Source organism: Rhipicephalus sanguineus, chromosome 2 (assembly GCF_013339695.2).
Source record: "Rhipicephalus sanguineus isolate Rsan-2018 chromosome 2, BIME_Rsan_1.4, whole genome shotgun sequence".
Taxonomy (NCBI): domain Eukaryota; kingdom Metazoa; phylum Arthropoda; class Arachnida; order Ixodida; family Ixodidae; genus Rhipicephalus; species Rhipicephalus sanguineus.
In genome coordinates, this window is record NC_051177.1 from 7,532,304 (window position 1) to 7,548,390 (window position 16,087).

Here is a 16,087-nt window from a genome sequence, read left to right on the forward strand (position 1 = left end):
GAAAAAACCAGTATTTGGGGAGTATTTCTGCTACCAACACACAACTCGCCATCCACCGCGCGTACTTTCTCGCGTTATCACCACGTGACATAGCATTGTTGATAGGAAAGTGACGAGAACCGGGTTTCAAGAAAGGAAACAAGAGCAAGCCAGATGACGATTATTGTTGTAGTACAAAAATACTCCCCCAATACTCGCTTTTTTCTTGAGTAGGCATTTGTCCTGCACGGTAGTCTACCACAAAGCCACGCCTGTACTTAGCGCTTCGGGACAACGCTAGTCGTGGGTTGCAATGTTGCCTGTCCACTTTTATAGTAATGCAACAGGAGAACTATGTACATCCAAGGAAAAACATAAGAACAAGTGCCGGTGTCCGCAGCGCAAAATCGCGACACGCGGCGCTGTTCCACGAGCATGCCGATCCAGATTGCCAGGCACATTTCCCCTTTCCAAGCAGGGTGGCCGTTGGAAGGGCGGAAAGCAGCCGATTATCTTAAAGAAACGCTTGTTCAGTGCTTATCGACAGATGTTTTTTTTTCTTTATCGCTGAAGTTGCGAGCAAACCGTATCTTTATCGCAGTTGCCCCGAAAAAAGTTGTTTTGTTGGAGTGCTTTCCGTTCGGCCTCCCCTGCTTTGGAATGGCACACTCGATATCGGCGTGCTCTGGAAAAACCGCGTCTCGCAATCTTGCCGCTCCTGTGTCGTCTTTTTCCGTTGAAATCTGAGGACGACTTGACGGAAACTGACCGCCCGAGTGCAGCCGTCTGCATGGCAAGATATGCTACTCCATTTGCAACACAACCGATTCCACCCGTAACACTTGCCTCGAATCAAAAGGGGAAAAATACGGCGTTGGCTGCTTCGCATGAAATCTATTCCGCAATGCGGGGTACCTGTTGGAGTTTTCTGATACATTCATAATGGACTATTTCGCTTTTCCGCCAATGGTAAGAATATTGGGATTCAATATTTGGACCACTCGTAACGCATTAAGAATTCTTTAGCTCTTGCCATGAACAAAAAAATAACACAGCCAGCTCGTTTCTGCGTTGAAAGCACGAGCTGCGTGACTGAGAAGAAAGCTGAGGAGGCGACTGCCTAATTGCAGCACAGTTTCAGAGTTGAGCTCCCAACACTCCGCGTTCGCCTTTGTCCTATGATAATGGCCACATCGAAGACATTTATTGTCGAAATGTGTTCTCATTTGTTCAACCGTTCCTTTGCTTTCAGGATTCCCAATGTCAGATGGAGATTGAAGTGTCTGGCCCTGCCACAGCACTTTGCCTCCACCAGGGCGATGGAGGTGAGCAAGCAGAATTTAGCAAGGACGCCACATTCGGCTATAGTGTATCACGTTGACTGTTAAATCACACGTCACGTGTAGTCGACGTTCCTGGTAAACCCCCCCCCGAGCACCACTACATAGTTTACTCAAGGACGTCGGTCCGCCTCGTAACGCTTCTCTCTTAGCGGAAGAATGGCATATGCTACTCCCCGCTGACTACTTCGCAAAACAGCCATTCCCACAGTGTGTGGGATCTGCCGGAGTTTTCAAAGTGGCGCTGTAAATGGCACACCTACTCTATTTTTCGGCGTGCGTCCGCGTCCGTCGGCAAACGCAAAACGAAACACATGATATCCTCTGTAAGAGAGATTACGTCATCGTAGAATGTCAACATGGTGTTCCCAATCCCCAAATTCTGTGACGTCATGATGACGCAATGTATTGTCATCATGGAACAGTGAAAGGTGGGCCCAGCCCAGAGGCAGCGCAACATCAAGTGACGCGCTGAAAACTTTAGTGAAACAGTACGCCTTTCGCGCCTTTTTCTTTCAACACGTCAGTGTGGTCTTGGCGACCGCGTTAACGCCGTCTTACGTGCCCGGTACGGTTCGCCCGCGCACTCTGAGAACACCCCAGCTCGCTTATGACGACGAGAGCAGAGAAGGGAGTCCTGGTCGCCCTCGTTCACTGAGTGTGATGGCTCCAAAGTATTTTTATGCACCACAAGGCCACCCATCACTCCTTTTCACGGACCGAGGGACCAAATCTACGGCAAAGTTTCTGCAACGCATCTTCAAGCAGAGCCACACGAGTCATCGAAAGGCCGCCGCCTTGCCACTTTCAGACCTACGGCTGTACATGTTTGGTCCGCGTATGTGGGCGGCCTGTGCGTGCGTTTTGCGCTCTATGTTCGAAAAAAAAAGGCTTGACCAAAACAACACAAAAAGCTGGCATCGCCAAGATCGGATGAGCAGCACAAAAGGAGCGTCTTAATCGTGCCTTGCATTACGTTTCCGCACGACACTTCCAGGCAGAAGACCACACTTCACACCGTTTCGCCTTGCTTATGGTCGACGTGTTCAAACGACGCTAGACGCCCTCGTTGAGCGTAAAGACATCGACGAGCTCCACGGCTCCAATGTGAGGTAGCTCATTCAGCGCGCCCAGAAAGGGCGTCAACTGACTTGTGTGCGCATAAGAAAGCAGCAGAGTGAGAATGCACCGAAGTGTGTCTCCACCATCGATACGCTACCCACGAGCCCAGTAAACAAGTTTGGGTTGGACCCCGTTAGACAGATAATGCTGAACGAGAATCTCCTGAGCGAGTGCTTCAGCCACCACGTAGTCTAGTGTTTATGGTGCTCGACTGCTGACCCGAAGGTCGCGGGATCAGATTCCGGCAGCGGCGGCAGCTTTTCCATGGAGGCCAACTGCTAGAGGCCCGTATTACGTCGATTTAGGTGCGCTTTAAAGAACACCGAATGCCCAAAATTTCCGGCGTCCTCCACTACGGCGTCCCTCATAATCAAGTTGCAGTTTGGAGCGTAAAACCCTTATATTAACTAGGACTTACAGTTGGGCGTGTTATTACGGATATATCACTTAAGAACGGCGCTGTAGCCACAGAAGACGAAAATACTTTTTATCCACACGAACACGAACAAACTAGCATTTGGGTTGGTGTATTTAAAAAGTGTTTTCCTCGTTGTCACGCCATTCTTAAACGACACCCCAGATAATATTATTGTTATTAACATTAATATTTTATTACGTTCTGGAAATATACTTTAATGAAATGCCTAGGTGCTTGAGGGTTGGCCTAAAGAGCTACGTAAGAACAGAAACGATGAGCTTGCAGTACATCTTGTACTGTTTGGCTCTAATAGAAGAATCTGCGGGGCAGGGCTTGTCTTCTTGCTGCGATTTTCGAAACTGTGGAAGAAAGCAGAAACCGAGGAAAAACATAATGAATTTTGCACCTACAAAATAGTTACAACATTGCATAGCCTTCTGCATGCATTCTACCATGAAAACAGATGGTTCACTTGCCATGTACAACACGGACATGGGCGGAAGCTACGTAGTGTAATTTCAGCCTAGGTAAAGTAAAGCCTAAATGGAAAACTTGGCACTCAACTGTGAACCATGGCTTAGTCTAAATGGACAACCTCGACAGTTGTTGCTGCGCAGCGAGTGTCGGGTCTATCTTGCCTCTCTCCACTTATCGTTCTCAGTGCGCTGCTTTGCTGACATGACTATACGACAGTTCCCGTAATGATTAAGATGCACAACAATGCTAGGCAAGAACAGGACAGCGCCTTTTCTGCTATGGACAGTGACTCCTATTCGGCTCCGATATAAATACACAAAAATTCGAGGCAAAGGAAATTGAAAACACTTTTTGTTCGAGTGGGAATCGAAGCCAAGACCTCTGCGTGGCAAGCAGATGTTCTACTACTGAGCCGTGCTCCCAAATACTTCGAACGGAAGAAAACACTGTATGTGTGTGGTATAGTCCGAGGAGTGCAATAAACACTTGTCATATTGCGCGGCAGAAGAGCAGAATCACACAAGGCGTCACAGAATGTGACATGCGCAACTGCCCACCAATTACAAAGCAATCAGGCATAATTCATTATTATTATCAACAAAGGCACCAACAATGTGTGCAGCTGCGCAAATGTTGCCTTACGGCTGCGTAGTAGGTACCTCGTCAACTCGCAAAAGTGTAGCGACGCCATGGAACTGTGTGATGGGGTGCGCTCTCCATCGGCTTCTAGTGAGTCATCCTATTCGGCTCCTTCCTGAAAGAATGCCACTCGCGCTCAGAGTCCATGCTTTTGCCCTGACTGTCACTACTGCGTATTTCCGCTGAGTGCCGTCAGATAAACGCTTTAACAAATTGGTGGAGTGTGCTGTGCCCTCACAACAACTTCAGCCCACTCGATGCCCCTGGATCTTCGATCCCGTACCCTGCCATCTACCGTGCCTCAGGACGCCGCCCAGCAGATGCCTCCGCCTGCACCGACCACATGTCCCGTGCGTCCCTCGTATCCTCGTATTCACTGGCGCAATTGGTACTCACGTGGAGGACTGGCGCGCGGTTTACGAGCGCGTGAGTGTCCGGAATAAATGGGACGAAACAGGAAAATTCAGCAACTTGGTTTTCTTCCTCGCGGGTCTGGCAGGCTTGTGGTACAACAACCACGCATCGCATCTTACGACGTGGTTCGACTTCAAGACCGCCATTATCAATGTGTTTGGCCGCCCTGCCGTTCGTAAGCTGCAGGCTGAACAGCGTTTACGTTAATGAGCACAGCAGGCCGGTGAACCCTTCACCAGCTCCATCGAAGACATCCTCGATTTGTGTAGGAAAGCCGACGGAATCTGTCAAGATCACGCACTATATGAAAGGCGTCAACGACGATGCCTTCACGATGCTGCTCGCCAAAAACCCCACCACAGTGGCAGAGGTCCTAACGCTGTGCCAAAGCTATGAGGAGCGGCGCCGGCAGCAGTCGATGACCCGTCGCTCTCCATCACGCGACGCCGAGCTCGCTGGCTTGTCGACCATATCCGACCACTCCGCGTTGCTCGCAGAGGTGAAGTGGTTCGTGCGCGAGGAAATCGACGACGAAAAATACAGCGCTGAATGAACGGGGACATATACATTTGCCGCTGCTACGCACCGGCGTCGTCAAAAATGAGACCGCTCCAAAGCCGACAGTTCACGTGCCTGTACAGATCACCGTGCCTCCTGACATCCTCCGTGCTTTAAGTCTCCAGCCCAACTTTGCTGTAGAACCTAAGACTTCTCGCGATGGTGCGACAAGTTTCGCGTCATGTGCCCGAACAGGAGCAAGCACACTCCATTTCGGAAGGTGTCGATACCGTTTCCAGCTCCAGACGAGCTGGATCCAAGGTACTAGTGAAGAGAGTTGAGGCCTTCCTCAAGGAAACTCCTTGGCCGTCCTTCCCGCTGAAGGAGGCTTCGCCATCCTGACCCTTGGACTGTTTGGATCGAAAGCTCACACTGCCGTAAGCTCTGTTTTCTCCTCTCGCGAGCACGTCCGCATTTCTAAATTTAAAACGGAAGCAAAAAAGCTGTGCAAAGACCTAAACCTCCCCCGCGTTGTCAGTGCCATCACAAAGAGTAAATAAGAAATTCTCAGAGTGTTCTTTAGCGCGAAGACCCACGAAAATAATGTGCCTCTTAGGGTTATCGTTTCAGAACGTGAAACATGCAAAAGATCAATTTCTGTATTCTTGCGGGAACAGTTGAACCGACTAGATACTGATGATCCCTTCACAGTTAAAGGTTCCAGTCAAGTCATCAATTTTGTGAAAACATGTGTCGATGACCATGTTTATGGTTTTTCAGTCGATGCGACAGACCTGTGATGTTATTAGTGGGTTCAGGCCTCATGCACACAAAGAAGGTCTCAAAGAAATATAAAGGCTTTTCTGGACGCGGAACGGAACTGACGAGCACGTTGCAGAAGCACGTACACATAACACACACTTCAGTCTACGTCTAGTGAGTAGAATCATCGGCGCGGCGACGGTACACTCGCACACTCACGGCACGGCGGCCGCGCGGCGATGCTGTCACCGAAGGTCCAGGCGTGCGTCGGGACGAAGGCCCGGCGGGGTGGTCTGGACGTCGCTCAGCACAGTAGCGGCCCAGGACACGGCTCGGCCGCACCGGAACACGCCGACGCCGTGGGCACCGGCCCCAGGGCTCAAGTCTTCAGTTGCTGCACACTTGGTCGGGAAACACGGGTCCCGCCAGGAAGCTGAAGCTAGTGCTACGGCCGACTGACTCGCGCGAGGGACGCTCATCGGCATCTTCTGTTGCGCCATTATAACACGTGCGTGGCTGCGCATTCAACAGCTAAATTCATGTCACACTATTCAATAACCCATGATCACTTGCTTCTCGCGGCTGAAGAGTGCATAGATTTGTTTGGCTGTGTTAGATTTCAAACCGAGTGGGGGGTATCCCGGCCGTGGCGGCTGCATTTTCGATGGAGGCGAAAATGCTTGAGGCCCGTGTACTTAGATTTAGGTGCACGTTAAAGAACCCCAGGTGGTCGAAATTTCCGGAGCCCTCCACTACGGCGTCTCTCATAATCATATCGTGGTTTTGGGACGTTAAACTCCAGATATTATTATTAAACCGAGTGGGGTGTTCCTGTCAAAGAGTTTTTAGAACGTTTATCATTTTACCTAAAGACGACCTACATTTTGTGGGATGACAGGCCTTTTATTGAAAAGGACGGGATCTGTATCGGATCATATCATGTATAGCGTCGATTCTAAACGACATTTTTTAAGTAGAATAGACAGATCGATTAGTCTAACTCTTGATAACTCGAAGGTAAAAAAGTGTTCCGTTATGTCGACGACTACCTTGTTTTGTTAAACAATGACCCAGCTGCAGACGAGCAATGTGTGGCACAAATTATTTGGCAATTTTCTGAGCCTTTTTAGCCCTTGACCCTTACTCATGAATTATCTGACAGCAATGCCATCATATTCCTCGATATACTCCTCATTTTTCATCGAAACCGCATATGCTGGGCATGTCAACCACGTATGAACAAGCCTGTCCTACCGTACCAATCCGCTCATTCCAAGCTAGTCAAAAGAGGCATCATCGACGATTGTTTTCGTCATGCCCTAAGTAAGTGATGAGCATGAAATCACAAAAAGCTTTCACAAACGGTCGGACAGATTGTCCAAAACACGTTACTCTCTGCACGTTCAAACTTCTGTTGCGGAATGCTTGCTTCGTAAGCTTCGGAATCCGGAAGGTGCAGTGCAGCACTGTGTTTAGAAACCGAAGTACTTAGCTGTCATACCTTATCATGGCAAGATTTCGCACAATCTAAGCAAATCAGCTAAGCGTTCCAAAGTTAGGATAGCTTTTTCGGCTCCCAAAAAGTTGGCTAGCCTTTGTCGGCTTCATTACCGCAACGGCAAACTGAACGGTTGTGATAAAAAACATCAAACTGCATTTGTTTCTTGTACAATAGGCGTAGTATGTCGCATCCCGCTTTCCTGTGGCAAACAATATATCGGACAGACGGGCCGTAGCCTTAATGATAGATTAAGGAAGCACAGTAACAACGTTAAAAATAGCCAGGGTGGACGGCGAGCCATTCATTGTAAATCCTGCAGCTGCGCACCGCACTTGAACGCATGTACAGCAATGAAAAGAATACATGACAGGCTTACTAGAGAGGTTGCTGAGGCTGAGGCTATCTCATCCCTGGATTCTGTGTGCATCAGCAATCCATCGCTTATCCTAAGTGATAAAAACCGTCTTTTCTAAGAATTTAATTTTCTTCACATCATATTGTCACGAGGTCGTGACGTTGACGAAGGCAGCAGTCGACGTGTCCAAGATAAAACTCTTTATTTGTCCAAACTTGTGGCCGGGAAAACGAAAGTCAAGCTACAGGAATACACGCAGTACACCGATAGCGGCGAGCAGAGCGTCGGCCGTCGATAAACTGACAAGCGGTGAAGCGCGTCGGCATTTATACATGTGCCGTCGAATATTCCAGCGTTATCGCTGGTTGTCGCGTAAGCTCTAGAATAAGCCCGAGTGTTCGCATCTTGTGCGCAATCTTAACAAAACCATCCACACTGATCGCGAAGCTTCTCGAGCAATGAGGCGCGGATGGCGCAGAGCGTTGCTGACAGTGTTTGTGGGCAAAAACCGAATACAGCAGAAGTGATAATAAGCAACGCACGTGGCAATGTCCCCCTCTGAAAAAGCATCGTCCCGATGCTTAAAACAGAACACGGGGGGGGGCGGGGCAATGCACGCAACAATAAATAACAACGATAAAGCAAGAAAGTAAAAAAACAATAGGCACAAGCAAGAAAGTGCAATAATAAAGCAAAAGTACAGTCCTCAGATTGACTAACGCGCGTAATACGGCTTGAGGCGCACGACATGGACGACTTCAGCTCGCGCACGGCGCCGCTGAGAGTTCGCAATGCCGTCAGGGACAACCTCGTAGTCGAGTGCGCCGAGGCGTCGAAGTACCCTGCACGGTCCGAAGTATCGTCGAAGAAACTTCTCACTAAGTCCCTGTCGGCAAGCAGTAGCACGACACAAGCAGTCTGCATCGCAGTGTATCCTTCCGGACTTGTACACGATGGTGATGTCGAATTCTTGAAGTCTTAGGCTCCACCGTGGGAGGCGACGTGAAGGGTCCTTCAAGTCAGCTAGCCAACACAAGGCATAATGGTCGCTCACAACTTTGAAGGGCCTGCCGTAGAGGTTCGGGCGAAACTTTGACGTAGCCCAGATGATGGCGAGGCAGTCCTTCTCTGTTGTGGAGCAGTTGGCCTCAGCCTTAGACAGCGACCGGGTAGCATAACTGATAACTTGTGGCCGCGAACTTGTGGCCGCGAAAAGGAAAGTCAAGCTACAGGAATAAACGCAGTACACCGATAGCGGCGGAGAGAGCGTCGACCGTCAAAAAACTGAGAAGCGGTGAAGCGTGTCGGCATTTATACATGTGACGTCGAATATTCCAGCGTTATCGCTGGTTGTCGCGAAAGCTCTGGAATAAGCTCGAGTGTTCGCGTCTTGCGCGCAATCTTAACAAAACAATCTACAATAATCGCGAAGCTTCTCGAACAATGAGGCGCGGTTGGCGCTGAGCGTTGCTGACAGTGTTTATTGGCGAAAACCGAATATAAAAAGTGATAAGAAACGAACGTGGTAATATCTCATGTGATATTTTACTCGGGCGATATAAATAGGCGAATGTGGAATTAAACATTATGTTGGAAGTTAGCGCCTGTGTTGTGTGTTCGCTTCTTGTGTCCCCGTACATTCAATACTATATTTTTCGTCGTCAGTATGTACCAACCAACAAGCCCAAGTTTCAACAGTGCCGAGGAAATCGCGGGGCAGTTCTCTCTGCTGTGCTTTGCTCACGTTCAGCAGCCGTCAACAAAACTTCTCCATCCCCTCCGCCCAGCGATTAAGCAGGAAATCACGGAGGTCATGCCTGAGCACCACCAGCTTTATCCGGCTCCTGCACCACTGCGTTACGCGCAAGTTTCGCAAGGACGCCTCCAGTAATCCCTTCGGCTGCGCCCCACTGTTACACTGAAGGCGCCGCTATACATAAGTCAGGGCCACGGTGTAAGAATATTCAGGTGTTGACACTGCGCGCGCCTAAGCGGCCAGAAAATGTTCGGTCGTCGGTCCGTTGAACGGTGCGCCATCTAATGGCTTAAGGCGGAGAGCGCCCGCGAGTAGCCGAATCACGGTGGTGCTGCGTCATCGCCGCCGCGCTCGCCGTGCCCTCGCCTGTTGCTCTCTCGATTTCGCCCTCGACGCCGCTTGGCGGATGCACATTATCCAACAAAATGGCACAAAAAAAATGCACGTTATCAGCAGCATGCGCGTTGCTATGGAGACGACTGCACCGCTTTTCGTAGCGCCCTCCAAGACGGCGCCGATGAAACTGCAAGTCATCTGATAAGAACCCGAACATTATCTGGACGCGCGTGGATTGCGGTTTCCCATGCGTTGGGGGAAGAGTGTCATCACCTGAGTATATTCTTACACCGTGGTCAGGGCTTAAAGTCAGGGGGGCCAGGGGGGCCCGCCTCCGCCGCCCTTCTATTTTTAAGGAGGAACTCGACCCCCCCCCCCTTGGCAGGTGAATTGTAGCATTGCAGCACCCAATCCACAAGCGCTGGCGTTGATCTTTTGGCAGTAGTGCCATCTGCAGTGAAATTCTAACGCTCCAATATTCCCAATAATGATTTAATCCAGATTATTCGGTTCATGTGCGGCTAGTAAAACAGGAAAGCAGGTATCGTCGTAGTGCTGCAGTATTCTTCAAGACACGACGCGCCACGACTAAGCGTTTTGGCGCAGCATACTATTTCAGGAGGCACCGGAGCGTGAAGCTACCTGCTCGCAAATTTGTGAGGGTTCACTTTGGACTGCTTAAAGGGAGCAACATCTGCCCTGAACATGAAATGAGATGGCTGCACTGATGGAAAGATTGTCCGTCGCACTGACTCAAACCAACCCTGTTTATTTCGTGAGAGGTGGATTTATATTTTTATTTCTTCATTGAAAGTCGCGAAAAATGACCTTTGGCGCCTCTAGCGGCAAAATCATAAACGGTCCGATGAAGCCGGTCACGTGACCATTGATTGGCGTATGCGTTCGATTACTTTCTGTTAGTACTGAAATATTGTTCATTTCTTTATATTGAAAGACATTACTCCATAAAAATGTACATATAGGCCTACGTTAGTTGTATGCAACAAAGTGGCACTGCCTTCGCTTGGCGTAATGATCCCATGCCGGGACAAGCCATCCATGACACAGGCGCAGGCAACCTTGGGCGCAGGCGCACACAACGCTGTACAAATACCAAGAAGGTGTATAAAGCCACCTCTTCTCATTGTAACAGCTTGCTATTTTCAAATATGGTTGGAAAGCTCAAAATAAAGGTGGTTAAGCATAGCTACAGTAACTCCTGCGAAAGCAGAACAACGACAGCTTTCACAAGGGCTAGCGGCATCGCTATCAATTCTCAGCGTTGCTGGAGCAAGCCTTCATGCGTGTTTGGAGCCTTTCAGATCGAAAAATACTGCTTATGAAATAACTACGTGCTTTTAGGATAAACTACTGCAGCTACAGACGCTACGAAGGGTAAGCTTCCTGTCGCACCGTAAAAACTGGCTCGAGAAAAATCAGTTGATGGTCCCTTTAAGTTACAAGTCAATTTTCATTGGTTTAGTTGTGCATTAAGAGACTAGTGTAAAACCGAACACGCATGCATTTTGCCTAGTTTTCTAAGTAGACATGAAAAAAATAATCATGGCTGCTCCCTACATCATAGGAATCGGTTTAACATGAAAGTGAACCGTGTCTTCACGGAACTTTATTTGATTGTTTATCGTACATTTGTATATGAGAGCTTGCAATGTCTATTAATCTTTGGCAGCTATAGCACCGTTTCACATGGATGCACCCACGTTGACGCCTAGTGCCACATATCCATCCCGATAGCTAACGCCAAAAATCATTACATAACTCTTGTGGTGGTTGAAGTAGTTAACATACAATGCACACAACATATGCTGACTCACGGGCAAAGCCGGCATCAGGAAGCACATAGCACTGGTACTCGATGGGCACTCATTCAAAGCGTCGTCATTTGAGGAGAGAAACGCAAAGGTTTGCGCTGATCACCAGTCACAGGGCAACCTACGCGTGTGCTCATTCATATGCCACACAGCGCTTCAGGAACGCAAGAGGCAGAGTTCGTAGCTTTAGCCGTGAACGTGGGCATGCGTTCCGCTTGCTGGCGTCTCTCTCGTTGCACCGAAACCTGAATCTGCCTAAGCACTCGCTGTCGACGCTCGTTAATGTCAGGGGCGGCGCCAGGATTTTTTACTGGGGGGGGGGGGTAGCCACGAAAAGCAAGTTCCTTCGGGGGGGGGGGGGCTTACGCGCTGTGTTTTCACTATGTTTTCCTCCCTTACTATTTCCTCTCTTGTTTTATAAACGCCTGACTTATTAGATTGGAAGTCCGAGTTATAAATCTTGTTACATGACTCATACGCTTCCTTCAGTCGCTCATCACTCCAATAAACATGCACGGTGGTAAACATGCACGGTGGCTTAGGTAAATTCAACGTAATAGATATCGAAGCCGCGCATGATCAATAGATGCCAATCATTGCTCAGCCCCAACGCTTCTGTTTATTGCAATTTCTCCCATGAGTCATCCAGACAGCGCCTGCCTCGGTGATTATATGTAAGCTTACATCACCTTATGACTTGAGGAGTTTACTTACATCGAGATAAAATATTATCTGCAAGACTTTATCTCGATCTAAGTAAACTTTTACAAAATAAATAATGGAGGCACCCGCCAAATTACGTACGGGGTAAAATTGCATTAGCTGCCCGTCAGTGTAGCCTTGTGTGATAAAGAGCTGAGCTTTCTTGATAGTTTGCCAGGGCGATAGCGACTTGAGAAGAAGCTGTGCGCAGCTACGATCACTTTTTGGTGAAGTATTCAGTATAATAGCTGTGCAGAAGCGAAATAACCATTTTGTTGAAAGTCAGCGCTGCGTTTGTCTTCTGTGTGCCTGTTAGCAGTGGGTACCTGCGCTGTTCCCCTTCACTGTGCTTTGCGTCAGCTACCAATCAAAGGATGCGAAAAGCAAAAGCTAACATTTAGTTATGCACATTCACTACAATCTTCGAGAACACAATAGGATACAATTGTTCGGTTGCTGAAATGTCAACAACAGTTTGACTGGGCTGACAGCCCAGATTCTAAACACGTCAGTGTAAATAAGATATTCGAGCAACGCAGTATAAGATAGAAATTATTATTTAGCTTTACACAGTAGTGCTTCTGCTAATATAATGAAAACCAATACATTGCATCGAACAGAGCATACACAAAAAGCAGCACCAAATTAAGAAAATAAAGCAGGTAACCAGCAGCAATAAAATAACACCAGTTAACTTTATATCACAATATAGCTTCGAAATAGTAGTCTCACAGCATCAGAGATAACTAACACCACTAAGTAAGGCTAATGTCAATTCCAAGTTTCTTAAATACGCACTAGATTACAAAAAAAGTTAAAACACCCTTCTTGCGCCGCTTGGTCGTCCAAGGCGTTGGAAATGGGAGAAGAATAACAAAAAACTATGTAACAAAAGAGTAACAAAAATAAAGAGAGGACAGATTTGTAAAACTAGATCACGCATAGGCATGTCAGTCATTTCACATCTGGCTATACAGTAGACCAGCTTTCGGAAGCGCAAATGTCAGCTCTCCGACTATACACTGTTCATCAGTCAAGCTAGGCCATCGACGCGGCCTCGGACAGCACCCTTTGAAGTTTGTTTCAGAGCGAGGACAATGACCGAGAATGTCCTCGAAGATTTCGTCGCTACCACAGGTGCCAATGCCTGCGCTGTGACAGCACACCACAAACAACGGCGGGGATTATTCGATGGTGAAGCGGGTGTTCTGATACCGGTGTAGGTTTCACTCCTGTGTACCCGTGCCCGAACAATTTTCCCATGAATGCACCGCAAAAGGTACGATAGGGTTTCATTATGCCAGCATACTAGTGCACACGTATACGTCGATTACTGTGCGCAGCATCGAATATCTCAACAAGACGCTGAAGATCTATCTTATTGGCAAGAGATCGCTCGACCGCAAGCACAGCTAGGTCGCTCAGACGGTTGTTGGTAATTTTGCTGCGAAGATAAGTCTTCAGTCTTCGAAGGCACAAAAATGTGCGCTCGCAAGATGATGACGATGCCGGTATCGTCACAGCAATAATACCTAGCTTGTGCAGTTCGTGGAAGGCTAGCTTATACTCTCCCAAGACAGTCGCCAATTGCATCAATGTTTCTGTCTTGTACTTCCTTTCGGCTTCGATGCGCTGAAGTTTTATTACCAACTTGCACTCAGCTTCAACGCTGTCGAAGTCGCATGCATAGTGCTAAGCGAAAGGCTTGAGTAAGGAGATGTCCATCAAATTCTCACGCTGGGGGTAGAGGGCGCTGACTCCGCAGAGTAGATCAATGTTCTCCGTGAACCGCCTAGTCAGTTACGCAATGAGGTGGTCCAAAACGGGTAGAAAAACTTTGACTCTGAATGCTTCCTTTGAATCTGGAGACACTTCTTCTACGGACTGTCCTTCACTCAATACAAACTGCTCTAAATGGAGTGGAAGGTGCTTCTCTGTTTTTCCTTTTGGGGCACCCCGTTCTCCTCAGACATACTGCAGGTTTGCGCGCACACAGTGTCATACGCGCTCTGCAAATTTCTCAGTTCGGAGAACTCGTCTGACTGTGCGTCCCATGATGCATGCCTGACTAAGATTGCACTCTCTACTTTTCAGTAGGTCCGAAAGAACCTTAAGGCGGCTGAATACCTTGGTAAATAGGCTTAAATGGAAGAGAAACGAGAAGTTCATTTGCTGAAGCAGACCCCTTTCTTCCGTTGCTCGCCTGCTGTTTGTAGCGATGACTTCGGCGAGACATACAAGTATTGAAGGAAAGCTTTTCATTGCAGCTCTTCAAGACGCTATCTGGCAGGTCCATCGCGTATCGCCGAGACGCTGCAGCTCTGTCAATGACAAACACAGGGGCGTAGCCAAGGGGGGGGGGGGTAGGAGGGTTCAACCCCCTCCCTCAAAATTTTCAATTTTGCTTGCGCATATAACACGCACACATACAAAAATTAACGCACGCATAAACGTACATAAAGTATGGTTGAACCCCCCCCCCCCCGTGAAAAAATTTCTTGGCTACGCCCCTGGACAAAGACAACCTTTTTTGGACATCTGCGCACAGGGAGTGAACGGCAGATCCACTTAGGAACATATAGAGGCATTCCACAAGAGAGAAAAAAATTCCTCACCGGTTTTATCGCCTTGCAGACATCCACGATGACTAGATTGAGGCGGTGGTTTATGCAATGTACGTATACTGCCTGCGGCACTTCCACCTGGACGCCCCTTGAGGCACCATCATGGCACGCCCACCATAAACGAGAAGTTCATTTGCTCAAGCAGACCCCTATCTTCCGTTGCCCGCCTGCTGTTTGTAGCGATGACTTCGGCGAGACATACAAGGATTGTCACGTGGTCGTGACGTGGACGAAGGCAGCAGTCAGCAGGATAAGAACGAGTCTTTTATTTTGCGAACTTGTGCCAAGAAACGAAATAATCACTTTACAAGTGATGCACAATGAGCACGGATTGCGGCGAACAAAGCAGCGTCCGTCAATCAACTGACAAGCGGTCAAGCGCGTCGGCTTTTACAGACGCTATCGAACTTTCCAGCGATATCGCTGGTGGCGGCGTTATCTCTCGACAAAGCTGGAACATCCGCGTGCGGCTCACAATCTTAACGGAACGTTCTAAAGCAATCGCGAAGCTTCTTAAACATCGCGGCACGGCCTCCGCAGCGCTTTGCCCACAATCTTTGTGGGTGAAGCTTCCACTCATGAAAAATAAGACGCGCGGCAATGGCCCCCCTCTGAAAAAGCATCGTCTCAATGCTTAAAAACAGAAAAGGAATACATGAAATACTAATGAAAACTAATAAACCAAGCAAACATTAGAGTCATCAGGTGCTTTAACAAGGATAATACGGTTTAAGGCGCACCACATGCATGACCTCGGGTCGAGCTCGGCGCCTCTGAGAGTTTGTGATGCCGTCGGGGACAACGTCGTAGTCGAGTGCGCCGAGACGTCGAAGTACCCTGTACGGTCCGAAGTATCGTCGCAGAAGCTTCTCGCTCAGTTAGCGTCGTAGTATTGGCGTCCAGACCCAGACATGGTAGCCGGGCTGGTACTCCGCGAAGCGTCGTCGAAGATTGTAGCGACGGCTGTCGGTGTGCTGCCGGGTCTTGATGCGCATGCGGGTGAGCTGTCGAGCTTCTTCGGCCCGTTGTAAGTAAGCGGCGGCATCGAGATTTTCTTCGTCAGTGACGTTGGGTAGCATGCCGTCGAGCGTCGTCGCCAGCTTCCTTCCGTAGACCAACTTGTACGGCGTCATCTGCGTCGTTTCTTGGACGGCCGTGTTGTAAGCGAAGGTCACGTACGGAAGGACGGCGTCCCACGTCTTGTGCTCAACGTCGACGTACATGGCCAGCATGTCGGCGATGGTCTTATTTAGACGCTCGGTGAGGCCATTGGTCTGCGGGTGGTAGGCGGTGGTGCCTCGGTGGCTCGTCTAGCTGTATTTGAAGATCGCC

The 16,087-nt window shown here is 48.8% G+C and overlaps 1 protein-coding gene across 1 annotated transcript in view; it reads left to right on the plus strand.

The window, feature by feature from the left end:
- The window catches only part of LOC119381037 (Bardet-Biedl syndrome 7 protein homolog), a 793,778-nt gene that overhangs the window by 407,227 nt on the left and 370,464 nt on the right, over window positions 1–16,087 (plus strand). The window contains exon 6 of the mRNA XM_049412187.1: window positions 1,232–1,304. Coding sequence (XP_049268144.1) covers window positions 1,232–1,304 — 73 coding nt within the window. The remainder of the gene's footprint in view (window positions 1–1,231; window positions 1,305–16,087) is intronic.